The sequence below is a fragment of the Pinus tabuliformis genome, chromosome Q, assembly GCF_031772625.1.
Source record: "Pinus tabuliformis cultivar Carrire ecotype Pingquan chromosome Q, CPIR1, whole genome shotgun sequence".
Taxonomy (NCBI): Eukaryota; Viridiplantae; Streptophyta; class Pinopsida; order Pinales; family Pinaceae; genus Pinus; species Pinus tabuliformis.
Window position 1 is genome coordinate 98,599,794 of NC_142296.1, and position 19,207 is coordinate 98,619,000.

The 19,207-nt window shown below is 41.8% G+C and overlaps 1 protein-coding gene across 2 annotated transcripts in view; it reads right to left on the reverse strand.

The window, feature by feature from the left end:
* The window catches only part of LOC149218418 (uncharacterized), an 89,143-nt gene extending 71,589 nt beyond the window's left edge, over nt 1-17,554 (reverse strand). The window contains exons 1-3 of one of the 2 annotated variants that reach the window (XM_089383962.1): nt 17,284-17,554; nt 16,486-16,600; nt 16,104-16,185 (exon numbers count right to left, since the gene is read on the reverse strand). In XM_089383962.1, the coding sequence (XP_089240088.1) occupies nt 16,104-16,185; nt 16,486-16,600; nt 17,284-17,342 (256 nt within the window). In that variant the 5' untranslated portion in view covers nt 17,343-17,554. Of the gene's footprint in view, nt 1-16,091; nt 16,186-16,485; nt 16,601-17,283 lie in introns of both variants that reach the window. The other variant, XM_089383960.1, reaches the window with a different exon arrangement.
* Nucleotides 17,555-19,207: the final 1,653 nt, after the last annotated feature.

Consider the following 19,207-nt stretch of genomic DNA (forward strand, 5'->3'; position numbering starts at 1 on the left):
TCTGCACTACTGCCAACTCTGCTCTGTGTTGCTCAGTGTTTAGCTCCTAACCACTGCGACTGTCTCTCTGACACTCCTCGGCACCATCCAACACTAATCCATCCTACTACTTCTGATCTGGGTTCCCGTAGCAAGGAATTGATCCAAGAGGTGGGCTACTCAAGGATCCTACCCATCTGTAGCTCTTTCGATCTACAGCTCCAAATCAGCCCACCTCCCTCCTGGAGGTATCTCGGTTGTCATGGCAAACTCCTCCTCGATCTTCGCGAGCGCAGCCTTCAAATCGTGCTACTCATCTTTGTCCTTCTTCTTGAGAAGACACTACGTAGCATAGTGACCCATCTCACCACACCTAAAGCACTTTATCTTCGAGACGTCCTTCTTCCACCTTCGTTGCTCCTGCGGCCCCTTAGATGCAAGGGTTGCATTCTCCTCCTCCTCCTTGTGCTTCGACCCACTGCTGTTTCTTTTTTCAAGTTTACACTTGACCAAGTCTCTCCTTAGCGCCTCTTGCTTGAGAGTTGCCCACATCTCATCCCAATTCAACAAAGTCGCCTTGCCCAGGATACTCTGGACAAAGACTTGCCATTCATCTGAGACAGAATTAAGGGCCAGTCTAACCAACTCTGAGTCTTGCGGTGTAGACCCCACAGTAGATAACTCATCATGGGTCTCCTGAAGCTTCGTGAGGAATGGATCCACACACTCCCCCTTCTGCATCTGAGCAGATCTCAGTTTCTGCTCAAGGTACATCTTTCGCTACTCGAAAGATCCCTGATACAGTGTAAACAACGCATCCCACATCTCCTTAGCAGTCTACAGTCCCTCTGCTAGCGATGTGACAGAGAACATGATCCTTCACTACGTCAAGGATCATTATTTTTGCCTTCGCCATCTCGGCCTTGTATTTTTTCAACAGATCTGCATCTGCAGGTACAACCACCACGCTGTCGACATATGTCTTGAGAGCATCTCATCTAGAAGGAATGGCATTCTAGCCTTCCAGATGGCATAGTTGGATGCTCCGTCTAACCTATCGTGATCTCTCAAGCCACTGGTCACCATTTATGCCACAAGAATTGTCGAATGACCTCCTCTCTCCTCTGCGCAGCACTAGACTGGCTTACGCACTCCTTTCTAGAGTTTGTAGATCTGCCCCTCTCCATTGTTGCTCAGCAAGTGAGAATTCGAACTCCTTGGCTGGAAGTCCTCTGAGGAAGAAATTCCCTCAACCGTGCTTCTTCCTTCTCTTCTGACATCTTTCTGCCCAGCAAAACAGCCCGCAGAAAAGACTGTGTCCCACCAGCTTCTCCTCACGCTGAGGCTTCAGCACCGCTCCCTCTGCCACGGCAAGATCTCGATTTGCTATCCCTTCTCTCTGTCGACTCACTTAGAGAGAGACTGCCTTGAAATTCAGCCCTCCGACTAGGACTGCGCAAACCCTCTGGGGTTTTGAACTGCTGCCTCCTACAGTTTTTTCGATCTCCCTATTATGCAGAAGTATTCTTAATACAACTCTAGAGGGCCCTCTCGGCAATCCAGTTATAGAGAAAATCACTTGACAAGAAAGGCTGGTGAGATTACCTCACTCAACACTGCTGATCCGGCAACTGAACTATGAGTTCCCTGGCTACTTCTGCGCTACCCCTGCGTGGGCCCTGCGTCAGCCTCTAAGTCACTGCGTCAACCCAACTGAGAATTGATCTGCCATAAGGAGCCTTTTCTAGCTCTCTCGGCTCAGAAACGTCAACTCCTTTAGCAAATTTGGACCTTTGCGTTGGAAGTTGTTGCACTGTTCTGCGTGGGGCCTATGTGAGCCCTTCCTGGCTCTATGTCACCCTCTCCGCCCTCTGCGTTGCCTCCTCTATGTGTCTTTTTGCCTCTTTGTTGGGTATTCTTGGCTCCAAAGAAGATCCTTCGGCCAAAACTCTCTCTGCTCCTCTCTACAACAGCTCACTACCAAAATACTCCCGGCAGTTCTACTTCAGAAAATCGAACTTCTGAACTCTCAGTGTGTCTTCCAAGTGACCCTAAAGCCTCCTTAAATAATCTCCTCGTTGACATTCAACTGCCCAAATTAGAAGCTAATCAATGGCTAAGATCATTTATGCTTGATCCTCGTCTTCTTCTAGAAGTTACACCCACAATTTATATTAATACCCTTTAACTATTTTATTTTCCTAAGTTTAGACTTAGGGTCCCTTTAAAAATAATTAATTATTTTAATACAACTGTTTCTGTGTGGAATTTCCCAAAACACATTCTGGGTTCTTTGGAATACATGTGCCTAAGCCTCTCTGCAAAATCTAAGACTTGGAGCACATCCGATGCCACCAAAAATCAACACTCCATAGACTGAAGCAAGCCCCCAAGGCTTGGTATGATAGAATTGATAGCTATCTTATGAAACTGGGATTTACAAGGAGCGATGTTGACCCGAACCTATACTTCAAGGTTGAAAAGGACAAGCCTCTCCTTCTGGTCCTTTATGTGCATGATCCATTTCTGACAGGTGATGACCCTCTCATTCATCAATGCAAGAGGGAGTTGGCTTCCTAATTCGAGATGAAGGACCTAGGACTGATGCAGCACTTCCTAGGGTTGGAGGTTTGGAAAAAGGCAAGTGAGATTTTCCTTTCTCAAGGAAAATACATTGTGAAGCTACTTGAGAGATGTGGGATGGTGGATTGCAAGTCCGTGACTACTGTGATGGAACTCAACTTTAAGAAGTTATGTAATGTGTTGTAACCTGTTAGGCCCAAATTAGCGAACCCTTCCGAGTATCGTCAACTTGTGGGAGGCCTGATGTTCTTGGTCAACTCTTGTCCTGACATATACTTCGTTGTGAACACGTTGAGTCAATATATGGTCAAGCCTCATCACATTCATTGGATTGCTGCTAAAAATCTCTTAAGATATCTCTGGGGCACAATCCACTATGGACTGAGATACATTGCCGGGAACTTGAGACTGTTGATTTCTGGTAGTATCGGATGTGCTCCAAGCCTCAAAATTTGCAGGGAGGCTAGGACACGTATTCCAGAATACCCAAAAATCATTTTGGGAAATTCCACCCGGAGACAATTTTATTAAAATAATTAATTATTTTTAATAGATCCCTAAGTCTAAACTTAGGAAATTAAAATAATTAAAGGGTATTAATTAATCTGGGGGTGAAACTTCTAGAAGAAGACGAGGATCAAGCCAAAATGATCTGAGCCATTGATTAGAATCTAATATGGGCCATTGGTTATTCAACGAGAAGATTATAAGAAGAGGCTTGATGGGCATTTGGAAGACACATTGGGTGAGAGATCAAAGATCGATTTTTTCAAGAGAGCAGCACGGCAGTTGTCGGAGAAGTGATCGGGGTGATTTCTTGTAATGAGGGGCAGGGATAGTTTCCGGAGGAAGATTTCCTGATCCAGGGATACAATGCAGAGGAAGCAGAGAGAGATCCAGAAGAGGCAGCGCGCAGCCACACTGCGCAGCGTAGTGCCATGCTAAGGCAGCGCAGAGCCTGAGAGGAGATCTGAAATTTGTTGGAGAATCGAGTTCCAGAGCCAGAAGTCGGGGTGTGAGACCGAAAGGCAGAAAGTCGAAGTTCCAAAGGCAAATAAATCAGCCTGAAGGAGTGACGCAGTTCCAAGAAGCTTTGACACAGAGTAACGCAGTGATTGCGCAGAAACTGTGCAGAGGCAGCTAGGGGCTAGCCACTCAGTGGCTGGATCAGTACTAGATCGCCAGTGAAAGTGTGAGGTATATCTCACTCATCTCTCTGTCAGTCAAATTCTCTCTATTGGATAGCTAGTAAGCCATCCAAAGATTGTATTCAGAAATTATTGCTTAATAATACAAACCCTCAATTGCTACACTGGTTTTCCCACATTGAGTTTTTCCGGGGACATTGGTCCAAAAACAATTGTGTCACTCGTGTGTGTTATTTCTTTCTTGCACAGATTCTTGTTTCCACATATTTTTTAAAGTTGTGAAGGCTGCAATTGTATTTACTTCGATATTTACAGTAGAACACAGTAAATAACTTGCATGGATTAACAAGTAGGAGAAGCAATATCAGTTTGTTGCAGTAGTGATTTAGGGATTCTCGAATTTTGACATGGTATCAGAGCGCAGGTGAATCAAGAGAGTAGACCGGAAGAGTCCAGCGTTGAAGAGGAGGGAGATCGAAGTGTTGCGTAGGCAGCAGATCGAATCCCCAAAGGGATTGTACAGTCCAAGCCAGGAGGGCAAGATTCTCAAGGAAAATCTCTCTCAAGTGAGTTGACAGAGAGGTAAGATTTCCAGATCGAGATTTGTCAGCGGTAGATGGAGCAGCGTAGTAGCAGATTCAGCGCAGAGCAGTTTTCTAGTGAGATGTAGTTTTCTGCAGCAATTGCTAGGGCAGAAAAACGTCAGAAGAGGGAAGGAGACACTATTTGAGGGAATTTCTTCCTCAAAGAATTCCTAGCCAAAGAATTTAAGTAGCAGTAGAGAGGAGAAACTCTACTAACTCCAATAGGGAGTGCATAGGCCAGCCCAGCAGCCGTGCAGAGGAGAGAGGAGGCAATTCGACATTTTGTTGGCAGAGATGGCAGCTAACGGGCTAAGAGATCAAGATCGGTTGGATGGAGCACCCAACTATGTGTTTTGGAAGGCTAGGATCTCATGCCTTCTAGATGAGCATGATCTCAAGATGTATGTCGATAGTGTGGTAGTTGTACCCGGTGATGTAGATCTCAAGAAGTACAAGGTTGAGATGGTAAAGGCCAAGAAGTTGATCCTCGACAGAGTGAGGGATCACGTTATATGTCACATTGCTGGCAAAGGGACTGCCAAAGAGATGTGGCTATATCAAGGATCTTTCGAGCAACGGAAGATGTACTTGGAGGAGAAGTTGAGATCAGCAAGGATGGAGAAAGAGGAATGCATTGATCCATTCCTATCAAAGCTTCAGGAACTCCAAGATCAATTGGCAGTTGTAGGATCAACACCTCAGCTTACAGAGATGGTGAGGTTGGCCCTGAATTCAGTTTCAGAAGAATGGCAAGTATTTGTCCAAAGTATCCCGAGCAGAGAGAAATTCTCGGATTGGGAAGGGATGTGGGCCGCTCTTCAGCAAGAAGAGATGAGGCGAGACTTAGTCAAGTGTAAACTTGATGGCAGCAACAACAGTGGGACGAAGCCCAAGGAGGAGGAAGAGAATGCATCCCTTGCATCAAAGGGGCAGCGGAAGAAGAAGAAAGATGCCTCAAAGATCAAGAAGAAGGGCAAGGACAAGAAACATGATCCACAGGCTACAACCGCAAAGATCGAGGAGGAGGAGTTTGCCATGATTGCCCAGATACCTCCAGGGGAGAGGTGGGGTGATCTAGTATTGTAGTTCGAAAGAACTGCAGATGGGCAGGATCCTTGAGGAGTCCACCTCTTGGATCAATACCTTGTTACGAGACCCCATATCAAAAGTAGCAGGATGGACCAGTGTCAATTGGTGCAGAGGAGTGTCGGAGTGACAGTTGCAGTGGCTAGGACCACCAGAGACTGAGCAGCGTAGAGCAGAGATGGCAGCAATGCAGTTGGTACAGTGCAGAGTCAGTAGCGATGCAAAGGCTTCAGAGGGTCAACGAAAAGACTAGTAGCAATCAGAACTCTAACAACAGATCCATCATGTTGAACACCATTCAGTAATTTTGGATGATTTTCTGTTGTTGTTGCAGTAGCAGCAGCGTTAGGAGAGGGTTTCAGTGCAGATGCAGTGTTGGCAGTGGCAGGGCAAGCAGCAACAAGGATGCAGTGTTGGCAGTGGCAAGGCCAACAGCAACAAGGATGCAGTATTTGCACAGTAGTTGGTGGGCAGTGATGTCAGACATCAGCAGCGTAGAGGGAGATGTTACAGAGAAGGTTGATGCTTCAGCAAGTTACTAGAGCACATTCCTCGCTAAGAGGGAGTGTTAATTTATGGTAGCATCGGATGTGCTCTAAGCCTCAAAATTTGCAGGGAGGCTAGGACACGTGTATTCCAGAATACCCAAAAATCGTTTTGGGAAATTCCACCCGGAGACAGTTTTATTAAGATAATTAATTGTTTTTAATGGGTGCCTAAGTCTAAACTTAGGAAATTAAAATAATTAAAGGGTATTAATTAAACTAGGGGTGAAACTTCTAGCAGAAGACGAGGATCAAGCCAAAATAATCTAAGCCATTGATTAGAATCTAATTTGGGCCATTGGTTACTCAATGAGAAGACTATAAAAAGAGGATTGATGGGCATTTGGAAAACACATCGGGTGAGAGATCAAAGATCGATTTTCTCAAAAGAGCAACGCAGCAGTTGCCAGAGAAGTGATCGAGGTGATTTCTTGCAGTGAGGAACAGGGATAGTTTCCGAAGGAAGATTTCCTGATCCGGGGATACATTGCAGAGGAGGCAGAGAGAGATCCAGAAGAGGCGGCGCAGAGCCACACTGGGTAGCATAGTGCCACGCTGAGGCAACGCAAATCCTGAGAGGAGACATTAAATTTGTTGGAGAATCGAGTTCCAGAGCCAGAAGCTGGGGTGTGAGACCGAAAGGGCAGAAAGTTGAAGTTCCAAAGGCAAATCGATCAGCCTGAAGGAGTGACGCAATTCCCAGAAGCTGTGACGCAGAGCGGCGCAGTGATTGCGCGGAAACTGTACAAAGGCAGCTAGGGGCTAGCCACTCAGCGGCTGAATCAGTACTGGATCGCCAATGAAAGTGTGAGGTATATCTCACTCATCTCTCTATTAGTCAGATTCTTTGTATTGGATATCCAATAAGGCATCCAAAAATTGTATTCAAGAATCATTGCTTAATAATACAAACCCTCAGCTGCTGCACTGATTTTCCCACATTGGGTTTTTCTGGGGACATTGGTCCAAAAACAACAATGTCACTTGTGTGTGTTATTTCTTTCTTGCTCAGATTCTTGTTTCCGCATATTATTTAAAGTTGTGAAGGTTGCAGTTGTATTTACTTCGATATTTACAGTAGAACACAGTAAATAACTTGCATGGATTAACAAGTAGGAGAAGTAATATCAGTTTGTTGCAGTAGTGATTCGGGGATTCTCGAATTTTCACAGAGACTACATGGCTATTCAGATGTTGACTAGGCTGGCAGTGTGGTGGATCGTAAGAGCACGTCTGGGTGTTGCTTCTCTTTGGGGTCTGCTTCAATATCATGGATGAGCAGAAAGCAGAAATCCGTTGCCGAGGCCAAATACATTGTTGCAAGTATGGCCTATTGTGAAATTGTTTAGTTGAGGAAGCTCTTCAGTGGGCTATTTGAGCACGTGTTAGATACCACTGTGATCTTCTGCGACAACCAGAATGGGATTTGTCTATCAGATAATCTCGTGTTCCACGACCGCTCCAAGCACATTGATATCAGGTACCACTTTATCCAGGATATGGTACAACGGGGAGCAATAAGGCTCCAACACATCAGGACGAATGAGCAGGTCATAGACATTCTCACAAAGCCTTTGGGGAAGGTCAAATTCTTAACCTTCCGAGAGAGACTTGGAGTCGTGGAACGACCCTCCTATGAGGGTCCCGTATGAGTTGGACACTGAGCTCTGGGAGCTCTTGGGGGCTTGGGGTACTTCTTGGAGCTATGAGTGACCATAGGGTGAGTGGTTCACCTTCCCCTGTGATACCCCATGATGGTTGACATGTGTGTAGGGTGAGTGGTTCACCTTCCCCTACCAGGACACATGTATGTAGGGTGAGTGGTTCACCTTCCCCTATGATTGACATATGCATAGGATGAGTGGTTCACCTTCTCCTATGGCATATGAGCAGGATGAGTGGTTCACCTTCTCCTGTTGATGCCCCAGCACACATCCTACCCATAGAGTCCGGGACTCATGGGAAGTACCTCTCATCTGGCCAATGAGTTGGGAAAAGATGGTTAGGGACCATAGCACTACCGATGGACGCATTGTGTACTGCCATACTCCCTATGACTAGGATGCATGGTATTCAACAACTTGATCTGGGATCAAGGACTGACTTTAGTCAATGGAGAGTGGTATGATCTTATGACTCACTCTCGATCACTTCTTCTTCATTATTACTTCATGGTTCAGCAGAGCAGGGCAGTGATGACAGAGATGGTACATGATGACAAGATGGCATGATAATGACAGATGGATTGGCAGGTGGAATTCTCCCTACTTATAAGGGAGTGTTAAAATTGACAACTAGGGCCAAATTCCACCTTAAGACAGTTCATATGATGGAGATGATTACTGCATTGGATTCCTCTTTTCGAGAGGTCCAATTTTGATATAAAGATCATCTCATTCTGACAAGCAGAAATGGAATTTTGAATTTATTCCCTCATGCACAGATTGTCAAGGTCGGCCTCAGTCAAATGTAGGCTCAAAGCCCAATAGATGTGTCTCCTCACCCTCAACAAAGTGTATAAATAGGAGTGACCTCTCTCCTCATTTGGACATCACTCATCACATCACACATCTCTCCCTCTCCTCTCTTTATTGGTTCGTACAACTTGGAGGCAGCTCTCTCTTCTTCACACGTGTGGCAGAAGGCCGAATTTCTGGGATTGTTTGCTGGCATAAAATTTCAAGAAAACATAACAGCGTTGACCAAGGCTCTTTTGACCAGCATTGACTTCGTTTTTGAGGGTGGAAATTCGATTTTTGGAGGCCGCATTTATTGGCACAGATATCGAGGAGTTTGGGACAATTTGACCAGGGTTGACTTTAGATTTGACCACAAAAATTTCAGCAGTGTTTTCTCTCTCCTTTGACTAGGTTGACTGAACTGTTTTGGGTTAAATTTGACTCTCTTGGAAGGCCAAATTAATCTGTTGTTGACCGAGCTGCTTGGAGGACATTTTGGTGTTGCTTTGACCAGCATTGACTTTCTGGTTAGGGTTGCAGTTCACTGTTGTTGACTGCTGATTTTGACAGGACTGTTTTGGGCAAGTTAATTTGGTATTTGTAATCTCTCTCTCTGCTGAATTATTGAATAATCATAAGAATATTTGATCAAAGGGTTTTCCCCACATTGGGGTTTTTTTCCCTGGCATCCACCAAATCTTGTGTCCTCTTGTCTTGGCTTGTCTTCTGCGCTTGTTTTTATGTTCTATCTGCATTTACTATCAATGTGTTTAAGTTGATGTGATTGCCGCTAGAAATAATTGGAAATTGTCATTGCGCTGATAAGGAACATTGAATTAAATTGTGCTAAAGCATAGAACATACCATTGTTATCTAAAATTAACAAAAACTATCAAGTTGGAGGAAGTCCTTTGGGAGCCTTGACTTGTGATGCTTCACTTCAATTTGAGCTATGGTACCGAAGGTTCGCCCACTTACATTACAAAGCCTTACCTAGGGTTTGTCAGGTTTGTCAACTGGGAAACTTACAAGAGGACCATTCCCTCCAAGTGAAAGCCAAACTATTGATATTCTTCAATTGGTCCATTCTAACCTATCTGGTATGTTGCCCGTAACATCATTGGGAGGATAATTATACTATGAAATTTTTGTGGATGACTTCTCTTGCAAAACATGGATCTATTTCTTGAAGAAGAAGGATGAAGTGTTCAAATGGTTTTGTTCTTTCAAAGCCTTGGTGGAAAATCAAACAGGGAAGAAGATCAAAATATTGAGGACCAACAATGGAACCGAATATGAATCAAATGAATTCAATGACTTTTGCAGAAAGGCTGGCATTAAGAGGAAGACAACCGTTCCATACACTCCTAAGCAAAATGGAGTTGTTGAAAGGAAAAATCGAACAATTATGGAAGCCTCCCGTGCCATGCTCCATGATCAAGGTCTACCAAAGTTCTTATGGGGAGAAGTTGTCAACACTGTCGTGTATGTTCGAAATAGCAGCCTGCATCAAGCATTGGATTTCAAGACTCCTAAGGAGGTCTTCTCTAGTAAGAAACCTGATGTTTCTCATTTTAGAATTTTTGGTTGTCCTATATATTTTCATGTGCCTAAAGAGAAAAGAAACAAGTTGGAAGCATTTGGGAAGAAAGGTATATTTGTGGGCTACAGTGAAAATTCAAAGGCATATAGAATCTATGTGCCTAGTCAAAGAGATGTGGAAGTAAGCCATGATGTCACCTTCGATGAAGACACTGCCCTTGGGAAAGCCAAAGATCTCCCCATTCCAAGGAAGGATAATGATGATGCTGTAGAAAAACAAGATGAACCTCCGACAAATGAGCCTATGCCCGATGTTGAAGGCCCGATGGATCCCATTGATCCACCTCCTGGTGATCCCTCTACCTCAAGGAAAAGACCTTTGTGGCTCAAAGATACTCTCGAAGATGCTAAAAGACATATTGCTCCAAGAGGGACATTCTATGAAAGTAAGAAGCCGAACAGGTATCAAGGGTACTTAGCTGCTATGATAACTATTGTTCAAACTGAGCCATGTACGTTCGAAGAAGCCGTAAAGCACCAAGTCTGGAAGGGTGCGATAAATGAGGAGCATGAATCTATCATGAAAAATGATGTCTGGGATGTGGTGTCTAGACCGAAGGACAGGTCCGTAGTCACCTCTAAATGGATTTACAAAATAAAACACGGAACTGACGGGACTGTTGAAAAGTATAACGCTGGGTTCGTTGCTCAAGGCTTCTCTCAAAGGAAGGAGTGGACTATGACAAGATATTTGCACCAGTTTCCCGATATACCACTATCCAATCTATTATTGTTCTTGTTGCCACTCAAGGATGGAACCTACATCAAATGGACGTTAAAACTACCTTCTTGCATGGCTCGCTTAAGGAGGAAGTCTACTTGGAACAACCTCAGGGGTTCAAAGTACAAGATCAAAGGACACACGTATGCAGGTTGAAGAAAGCCCTCTATGGGTTGAAGCAAGCCCCTAGAGCTTGATATGAGAGGATTGATAGCTATCTTATGAAACTGATATTTACAAGGAGTGATGTTGATCCTAACCTATACTTCAAGGTTGAAAAGGACGTGCCTCTCATTTTGGTCCTTTATGTAGATGATCTTTTTCTGACAGGTGCAGACCCTCTCATTTATCAATGCAAGAGGGAGTTGGCTTTCGAGTTCGAGATGAAGGACCTAGGACTAATGCACTACTTCCTAGGCTTGGAGGTCTGGCAAAAGCCAGGTGAGATTTTCCTTTCTCAAGGAAAATACATTGTGAAGTTGCTCGAGAGATGTGGGATGGTGGTTTGCAGTATGTGTCCACTTCAATTGAACTCAACTTTAAGAAGCTATGTGGTAGTGTTTTTGAGCCCGAATTAGCAAGCCCCTCTGAATATAGACAACTTATGGGGGCCCTGATGTTCTTAGTAAACTCTCGTCTAGACATATACTTCGTTGTGAATACGTTGAGTCAATTTATGGTCGAGCCTCATCACATACATTGGATTGTTGTTAAGAATCTCTTGAGATATCTTCGTGGCACAATCAACTATGGACTGAGATACACTGTCAGGAATTTGAGGCTACATGGATATACTGATGCTAACTGGGCTGGCAATGTGGTGGATCGAAAAAACACGTTTGGATGTTGCTTCTCATTGGGGTCTGTTTCAATTTTTTGGATGAGCAGGAAGCAGAAATCGATTGCTTTAAGCACCATCGAGGCCGAATACATTGCAGCTAGTATGGCCTATTGTGAGGTTGTTTGGTTGAGGAAGCTCTTTAATGAGCTATTGACGCACATGCTGAATACCACCATGATCTTCTGCGACAACCAGAGTGGGATTTGCCCTTCAGAGAATCCTGCGTTCCACGACCACTCCAAGCACATTGATATCATGTACCAGGATATGGTACAACAGGGACCAATAAGGCTCCAGCATATCAGCATTGATGAGCAGGTTACAGACATCCTCACGAAGCCCTTAGGGAAGGTCAAATTCTTAGCCTTCCGAGAGAGACTTGGAGTCGTGGAAAGACCCTCCCATGAGAGTCCCGCTTGAGTTGGACATTGAGCTCTAGGAGCTTCTCAGGGCTTGGGGTACTTCTTGGAGCTATGAGCAACCATAGGGTGAGTGGTTCACCTTCCCTTATTGGTGCATTGTGTATAGGGAGAGTGATTCACCTTCCCCTGTGACACCCCATGATGGTTAACATGTGTGTAAGGTGAGTGGTTCACCCTCCCCTACGATTGACATATGCATAGGATAAGTGGTTCGGCTTCTCCTATGGCATATGAGCAGGATGAGTGGTTCACCTTCTCATGTTGATGCCCCAGCATACATCCTACCCATGTAGTCCAGGACTCATGGGAAGTACCTCTCATCTAGCCAATGAGCTGGGAAAAGTGGATAGGGACCATAGCACTACCGATGGACACATCATGTACTATCGTACTCCCTATGTCTAGGATGCATGGTGTTCAACAACTTGATCTGGGATCAAGTCTGATTGAGGTTCTACCTCTGGACTGGCCTTTGTCAATGGAGAGTAGTAAGGTCTTGCGACTCACTCTTGATCGATTCTTCTTCATTATTCATATCAGTGTTTAGCAGAGCAGAGATGAGATGAGATACAGAGATGGTACATGACAACAGGATGGCATGATGATCGATGATGATGGATGGATTGGCAGGTGGAATTCTCCCTAGTTGAGAGGGAGTGTTACAATTGGAAGCTAGGGCCAAATTCCACTTTAGACAGCTCATTTGATGGAGATGATGATTGCATTAAATTCTTCTTCTCAAGAGGACCAAAATCGACCTAAAGATCATCAAATTTGGACAAGCAGAAATGTGCTTTTGAATTTATGCCCACACATGTACAAATTGTTCAAGTCCGCCACATCATCAGGTAGGCTCATGAAGCCCAATAGAGATGTCACTTCACCCTCAACGACTTGTATAAATACAAGTGACCTCTCACCATATTTGGCATCATCATCACTCACACATTCTTCTCTCTCCTTCTCTCATTGGTTCGTACAGCTATTGGGCATTCTCTTTCTCTCACACGTGTGGCAAGGAGTATGAATTTCAGACTCAAGTACAGGGCCGAAAATTTCAAGAGTTGACTGAAGTTTGACCAGCGTTGACTAGGGACTGTTTGACCAGGTTTGGCTGCGATTTTGGAGGTTTTGACTCTATTTGACCATGCTGCATTAATTGGCACAAAAATCGAGATTTTATAGGTTGTTTGACCTGCGTTGACCGCGGGCCTGTTTGACTATAGGATTGACTTCAGGTTGACCAAGTTTGACCACAGATTTTATGATTGTTTTAGGCTAACTTTGACCACTGCAGGAGGCCGAGTTTCACTGCCTTTGACCGAGCTTCAAAGGAGAAGTTTAGCAATTGCATTGACCATCTTTGACTTTCTGGTTAGGGCTGAGTTTGACTGCAGTTGACTGCAGATTTGACAAGGTTGTTTTGACTTTGATTTGGCAAGTCAACTTTGACTTTTTGTACTCTCTCTCTACTGAACATTTGATATAATAATAACAAGAATTGGTCAAAGGGTTTTCCCCACATTGGGGTTTTTCCCTGGCATTCGCCAAATTTGATGTCCTCTTGTCTTGGCTTGTCTTCTGCATTTTATTTTATGTTCTATCTACAGTTACTGTGAATGTGATTTATGGTTAATGTGATTGCTATTGGAAACTAATTTAGAAATTGTCATTGGGTTGCTTAAAGTACATTGAAGTAATTGTGCTAAGCATAGAACATACCATTGTTAACTAAAATTAACACCTTGTATTTTACGCTTTGGTGGTAGGGATATTTACTTGCATTCATAGATACGAATGAGCAGGAGGGCTATGATGACATGGAGTGACATTTCCTGGGCAATAGATTCACTCTAATTTTTTGTCATTTTCATGTTTTTCAAGGTAGCTCACACTTATCAAGGCAGCTCATGTATCCTAAGGCATACGTCACACCCTCTAAGGTACCTTTGAGGCTATTTATTTACACATAAACCTCATCTATCCATGCCATGTGGAGTTTCCTTGAGAACTCTCTTCATTGGTAATTTTATGAGCGAATTTCCACTTGTTCAAAGGGCCAACCTACACTTGACAACCATATGACAATAGTGAGGTACTTTGGATGACACTAAGGGGTCACACTTAAGTGACTAACACTTGAAGGGATGATGTAGCAATCACTTTTGATGGGGACGTCGATATGGCTGTTTGGACGTTTTATGACTAGTCTTTGACTTGAAGAGTCATTCCTATGCTTCATGAAGGTGCCATGACCTAAGGTATGGGCATGGGCCATCATATTGATACTAATTTGGAGGTTATGGAGCATTATATTACACTTTTATGTAGTTGTTTTGGAGGATCCACCCCCTTTGAAGGGTTTATGCCACCACTTTGGGGGCATATTTGACCTTGGAGGCCCATTCAACCACCTTGGAGGATTCCTAGGAGTGAAGACCTGCACTTTGGATGAGGTTGTCTACTGATCTGCATATATTAAGGACCTTTGCAGGCCAATGTGGCAGCTTGGAGACTTGTTTCAAGGGGAATTCCCTCTCTTGGGGCTTCACTTCATCTTGTTCATTGTACATGTGGCTTGACCACTTTCATTTTATTGTTTTGTTAGAGTAATTAGTTACAATTTTTAAATTTTACTTTTCTTACGCTGGATCTAAGGACTCACATGAGATATTATTATTTTATTGTACTGGAAATTGAGCATCACTCTATATAAAGAGGTCCACTTCCTCATTTCACTCATGGTTTGATATTTGAGAGCTACCTCCCATTAGAGCTTAACTGACATATCTTTCTTGGAGCATTTATGATGTAAAGGTTCTTTTCTTTGTGGGTGAGTGTTCTCAATTCCTAAAGCTTCTCTTGCTTAGTTTTATTTGGTGCGTAAGGATTGATGTGAAATGTCCAAGTTTCGTACAAGCCTTTCAAGATCAATCCATTGAAGGATAACTTTATCACTTGGAAGGAAGAAGTATAGGGTTTGTCCTCCTTCCTTTCATGGTTTGGTGAGTATTTTTTACCATGCTTTGTCTTTTTACATGATTCCCTGGCTGAAGTATTAAGTAATTCCTTCAAGTCATGGTTGATTTTGCATGGTGAGTGTTTTTCCATTGAAGGTTTCCTTGTTGTAGACCTTGAATTCATTGTTGACCTTAATTGGTTGAGGAATTATCCTTCCTCTTGGTTCTAGTCTCAAACCCTAATCCTTGAAGAAGATAGGCCAACCTTTGGAGAGCTTCTTCTTGAACTCATTGCCATTTGATTCACCTTGACTCCATTACCATAGTTGGATTTGGCACTAATCTATAAGTCCCTCCATCACTTATTCCAAAAAAACCCTAAAAAAACTCGAAAACCCCATTTTACTAAGGCTACTCTCAAATTCACCTTGTGCCTCATTGCTTCATCTTAGTAATCCCAGTAAGGAATCCCTTTGAGCTGGAGGAGGGCCAGCCCAAAGTGCGGAGGATAGGTTGTTGAGGTGGCAATGGTGACCTTCCTAAAGGTTGCCCCTTGGATTGCACCTTTTGGATTGGGCTTTCATCATCACGTACACTTTGGGTGGTAGCAGTTTTACTCTTAATGTTCAAAATCCAACAAAAAGAAAAACACAGAAATTCTTCCAGAGAAAACCATTGCCAACTACTGATACACGAGTGCAATTTGAGTACCCAACAAGATGTTTGTGCCATATGTTCAACTTCATATTCATCAAGCAGTGGTTATATGGATGCAGGTTAACAAAGAAGAAAACAAGCATGGAATGTCCTAAGATCTTCTTAAGATATTATGCAACCTTTAGTAACATTGTTTTTGTCAATTAAGTTTGATCAAGTTTGACCAAAATTGTTTGGATCACAAGCTAATGGTCTAACCAAAATATAATCAATTGATGCATAATATTTGCTCTATAATGTGACTGTGGCAAAGAAAAACCAAAAACTGAAGAGAGAAAATCTCTCTCTTTACATATACAGAGAGAAATTTAAAATTAAATAAAACAGAATAATATATATTTTCAATCATGCCACTAAAACAAATTTTGTTTAGCTGTACATATTAAGCAAATAATGAAAAGACATAAAACTCTATTTAACTATTTAGAGGCCATTGGGGGGTACCAGAAGAACTACCCGGAGAACAATTTCCCAGAGGTGCATTGGCTTTTGATTCTAATGATAGCATCTTCAGAGATAGTCTTCGTAGATAGTCTTGCTGCAAAGCATAGAAAGCACGTCAATATCCTTCATAAAGAAATCCTTTATTGGAACCAACCAGTAAAACAATATGTATTAAAAGGCAATACAGCTTGCATTGTATGAACGGACAACTTATAGTCTTATTTGTAGACAAGACAGTTATTAAAGATGCCCTCGATTCAGAAGACAGAACGTAGTTCATCAGTACCATTTCCACTTTCAAGGTAACAAAAAAGAAAGAAAAAATGATAAAATCGACTATCCCCAGAAGAAACTGAGAAACGTCGGAACAATCCAAATGTCAAGAGTGGCACACCTGATTTGTAGCACTTGTATAAACCTTTTGCTCGAACCGCACGGTAATTTTTTTAAGTTCATTCATGCTATCTGGACCTGTCGGTGCTGGACAGTGTCTCCGAAGGCACTCCACTCTGAACACAAAAGCATAGCCTTATAAACCTATTTGCATCGTTTATGTTGACAATCCAATCAACTGCAAGAACTTTTGCAACCATAGAAAACCCGGTATTTCTTTACTATAAACCTATTTACATCGTTTATGTTGACAATCCAATCAACTGCAAGAACTTTTACAACCTTAGAAAACCCGATATTTCTTTATTTAAAATCATACAGCTTTGAAAAAATTCAACTTAAAGCCTACAAGACCGAGTTCACATACCAATCAGGTAAATTGACTTAACAAAATCCATGGCTAGGGATTCATGTAGATCACTAACCATCTCATATGTTGGGTAAAAGGGGTATATAGCATGGTTCTAAACGTATCTGATAGACCTGATTCAAAACTTGCAGATAAAGATAAACACCGCTGATCTCGCAGTTAAGCCTACTGGGCCTGCTACCCTAACCAAACTAAACCCTAATTTGCTATTCAGTAAACCCAATATACTTGGCTAGAGGCGCCAAAACCCATGAAACCTATAATCAATTATCAAACACACAAGATAATTCATTGGGTTTTGAAGCATGGGCAACAATAATAATCAGTTCTTGAAGCATTTACTGTATATTCTTTCTAACAATTTTTTTTGATGAATTCGTGGCAAGAAACATAATCAAGAAAGACGGCTGTTGTGAGTAGAATAAGTACATATTATTGATAATCTTCTGTCTGCATTCTTCGCTCCTCCAGTGGTTATTGTTATCCATGGCGCTCTCCAGCCAAACCAGTTATCCGAGGCACAAGAAAAACAATGAGAATGTGTTTAAGTGAAGGATTGTCTGGACTAAAACACCTTATGGTTCCATTCGTTTTCAGGAGATTTTGAAAAAGAGAGAAAACCAACCAGAGATGTGCTTCGTTTGCGAGTAAACCAAAACAGAAAGCATCAGCTTTCAAAAAGCTCGAGAAGGACAAATATAATTATTATATCATCTTCCTTGTTCAGGTTTTATACATATGGTGCGTGACAAATATAATTATTATATCATAATTTTTAATTATTATCCTATGGGAAATTTTCTTATTCGAATATTATATTATTTAAGATATACGTTGCGTTGTGATGCTGATCCATTGGAACATATTGGACAACTTTGTTCAAAATTTCTTGGTAAAGCATTTACTTATATTTTAATGCTGTAGACTTCTATTTGTGATGTTTTTTATTATTTGACTAGGAATCATATCTTTGCAAAGAATAATTGACTCACAAAATAACTTTATGGATTGTGATTTTTTTTATTAAATTTGTGAAAGGTTAATAATTCATTAATGCTGGTGTTTTTCAAGGCGTTAAAAAAATAAAATATGGAAAGTGTTTTTTTTTATTAAAAAGATGGGATAAAAATAGGTTTAAAGGGGTTGGATTATAAGGTGAAATGTGAGGAGTTTTTTATTAATGAGTAAGGTTTAATTTTTATGAGGGTTTAATTTAGAGCCATGGGACATTTTGAGGTAGTGGTTGAACGTGTGGCTACACCTAAAGAGAGTATATTAAATGGTTTGTGACCCATGCACATATAAGTGGATCAAATCCCAACCACATGTCTTTTTTTATTTGAGGTGAAGCTCCTCAGACCGGTTCAATTAGCAATCACTGTGATAATGAAATGTTATATACCATGAGATTTGAGGTTCAAATCCCCCTAATTTACTTGTGTCTACCGAAGGGGTGTACATTAAGCACCTAGAAGTTATACTGGTACATGTTAGAATCAACCTTGTGTCATGTGAGTATGAAGTCTACCTAGTTGTCAATTTCTCCAATCACCAAAAAAAAAACCAACATATAACTATATCTTATAGAATTAGAATATCAATTTATGATTAAAATAAATTATAAATATTTTATACTTTTGTTATAATGTAGTTGTATATCAATTATATGATTATTGGAATACAAAATATTATGGTGAATAAATTTAATGAGGATGCAAGCGTCATATTCAAATAGAAGTCCAATTTTGTGGAGTGAGTACATATTTGAACTTTATGAAGTGAGACTAGATTTTATTCATATAGCATTATATCTGATGAATTGAGCTTCTTGTAGAGAATGGAGCATTTTCCTTTATGAATTTTATGTTTGTGTTTATGTAAAAGAAGGTTTAGCATTGTTTATGTAACATCATTTGATGAATTGAGATTATATTTGAGAATCGAGTTTTATTTCTTGTTAAGTGTGTGTGTGTTTTTTAAGAGGGGTAATCATATTAATATTAATGCACTAGATCCCATCAAAGCTAAATCACACTTGGGTTAGAGTAAGAGTGGGATGGGTGAGCTCTCAATAAGTCTTAGTGTTACACCCTCTTCCTTTTTAACTCGGTGAGCTAACTTAAGTGGTCATGTGATTTGAGCTTCATGTAGGACATATATACCCTTTTACCTAGGTGGGCTAACTCAAGTTGTTGAATGTTTTGAGCTTCATGTAGAAGTTCTCAAGTTCAATCCCCTGGGTTAAATGTTTTTGTTATGTGCTTCACTTGATATCCCTATTGAGCCAGGGAGGGATTGTAACCAACATCAACGATTTTACACTAGATAGCATCTATAAAATGCAAGTGAATAC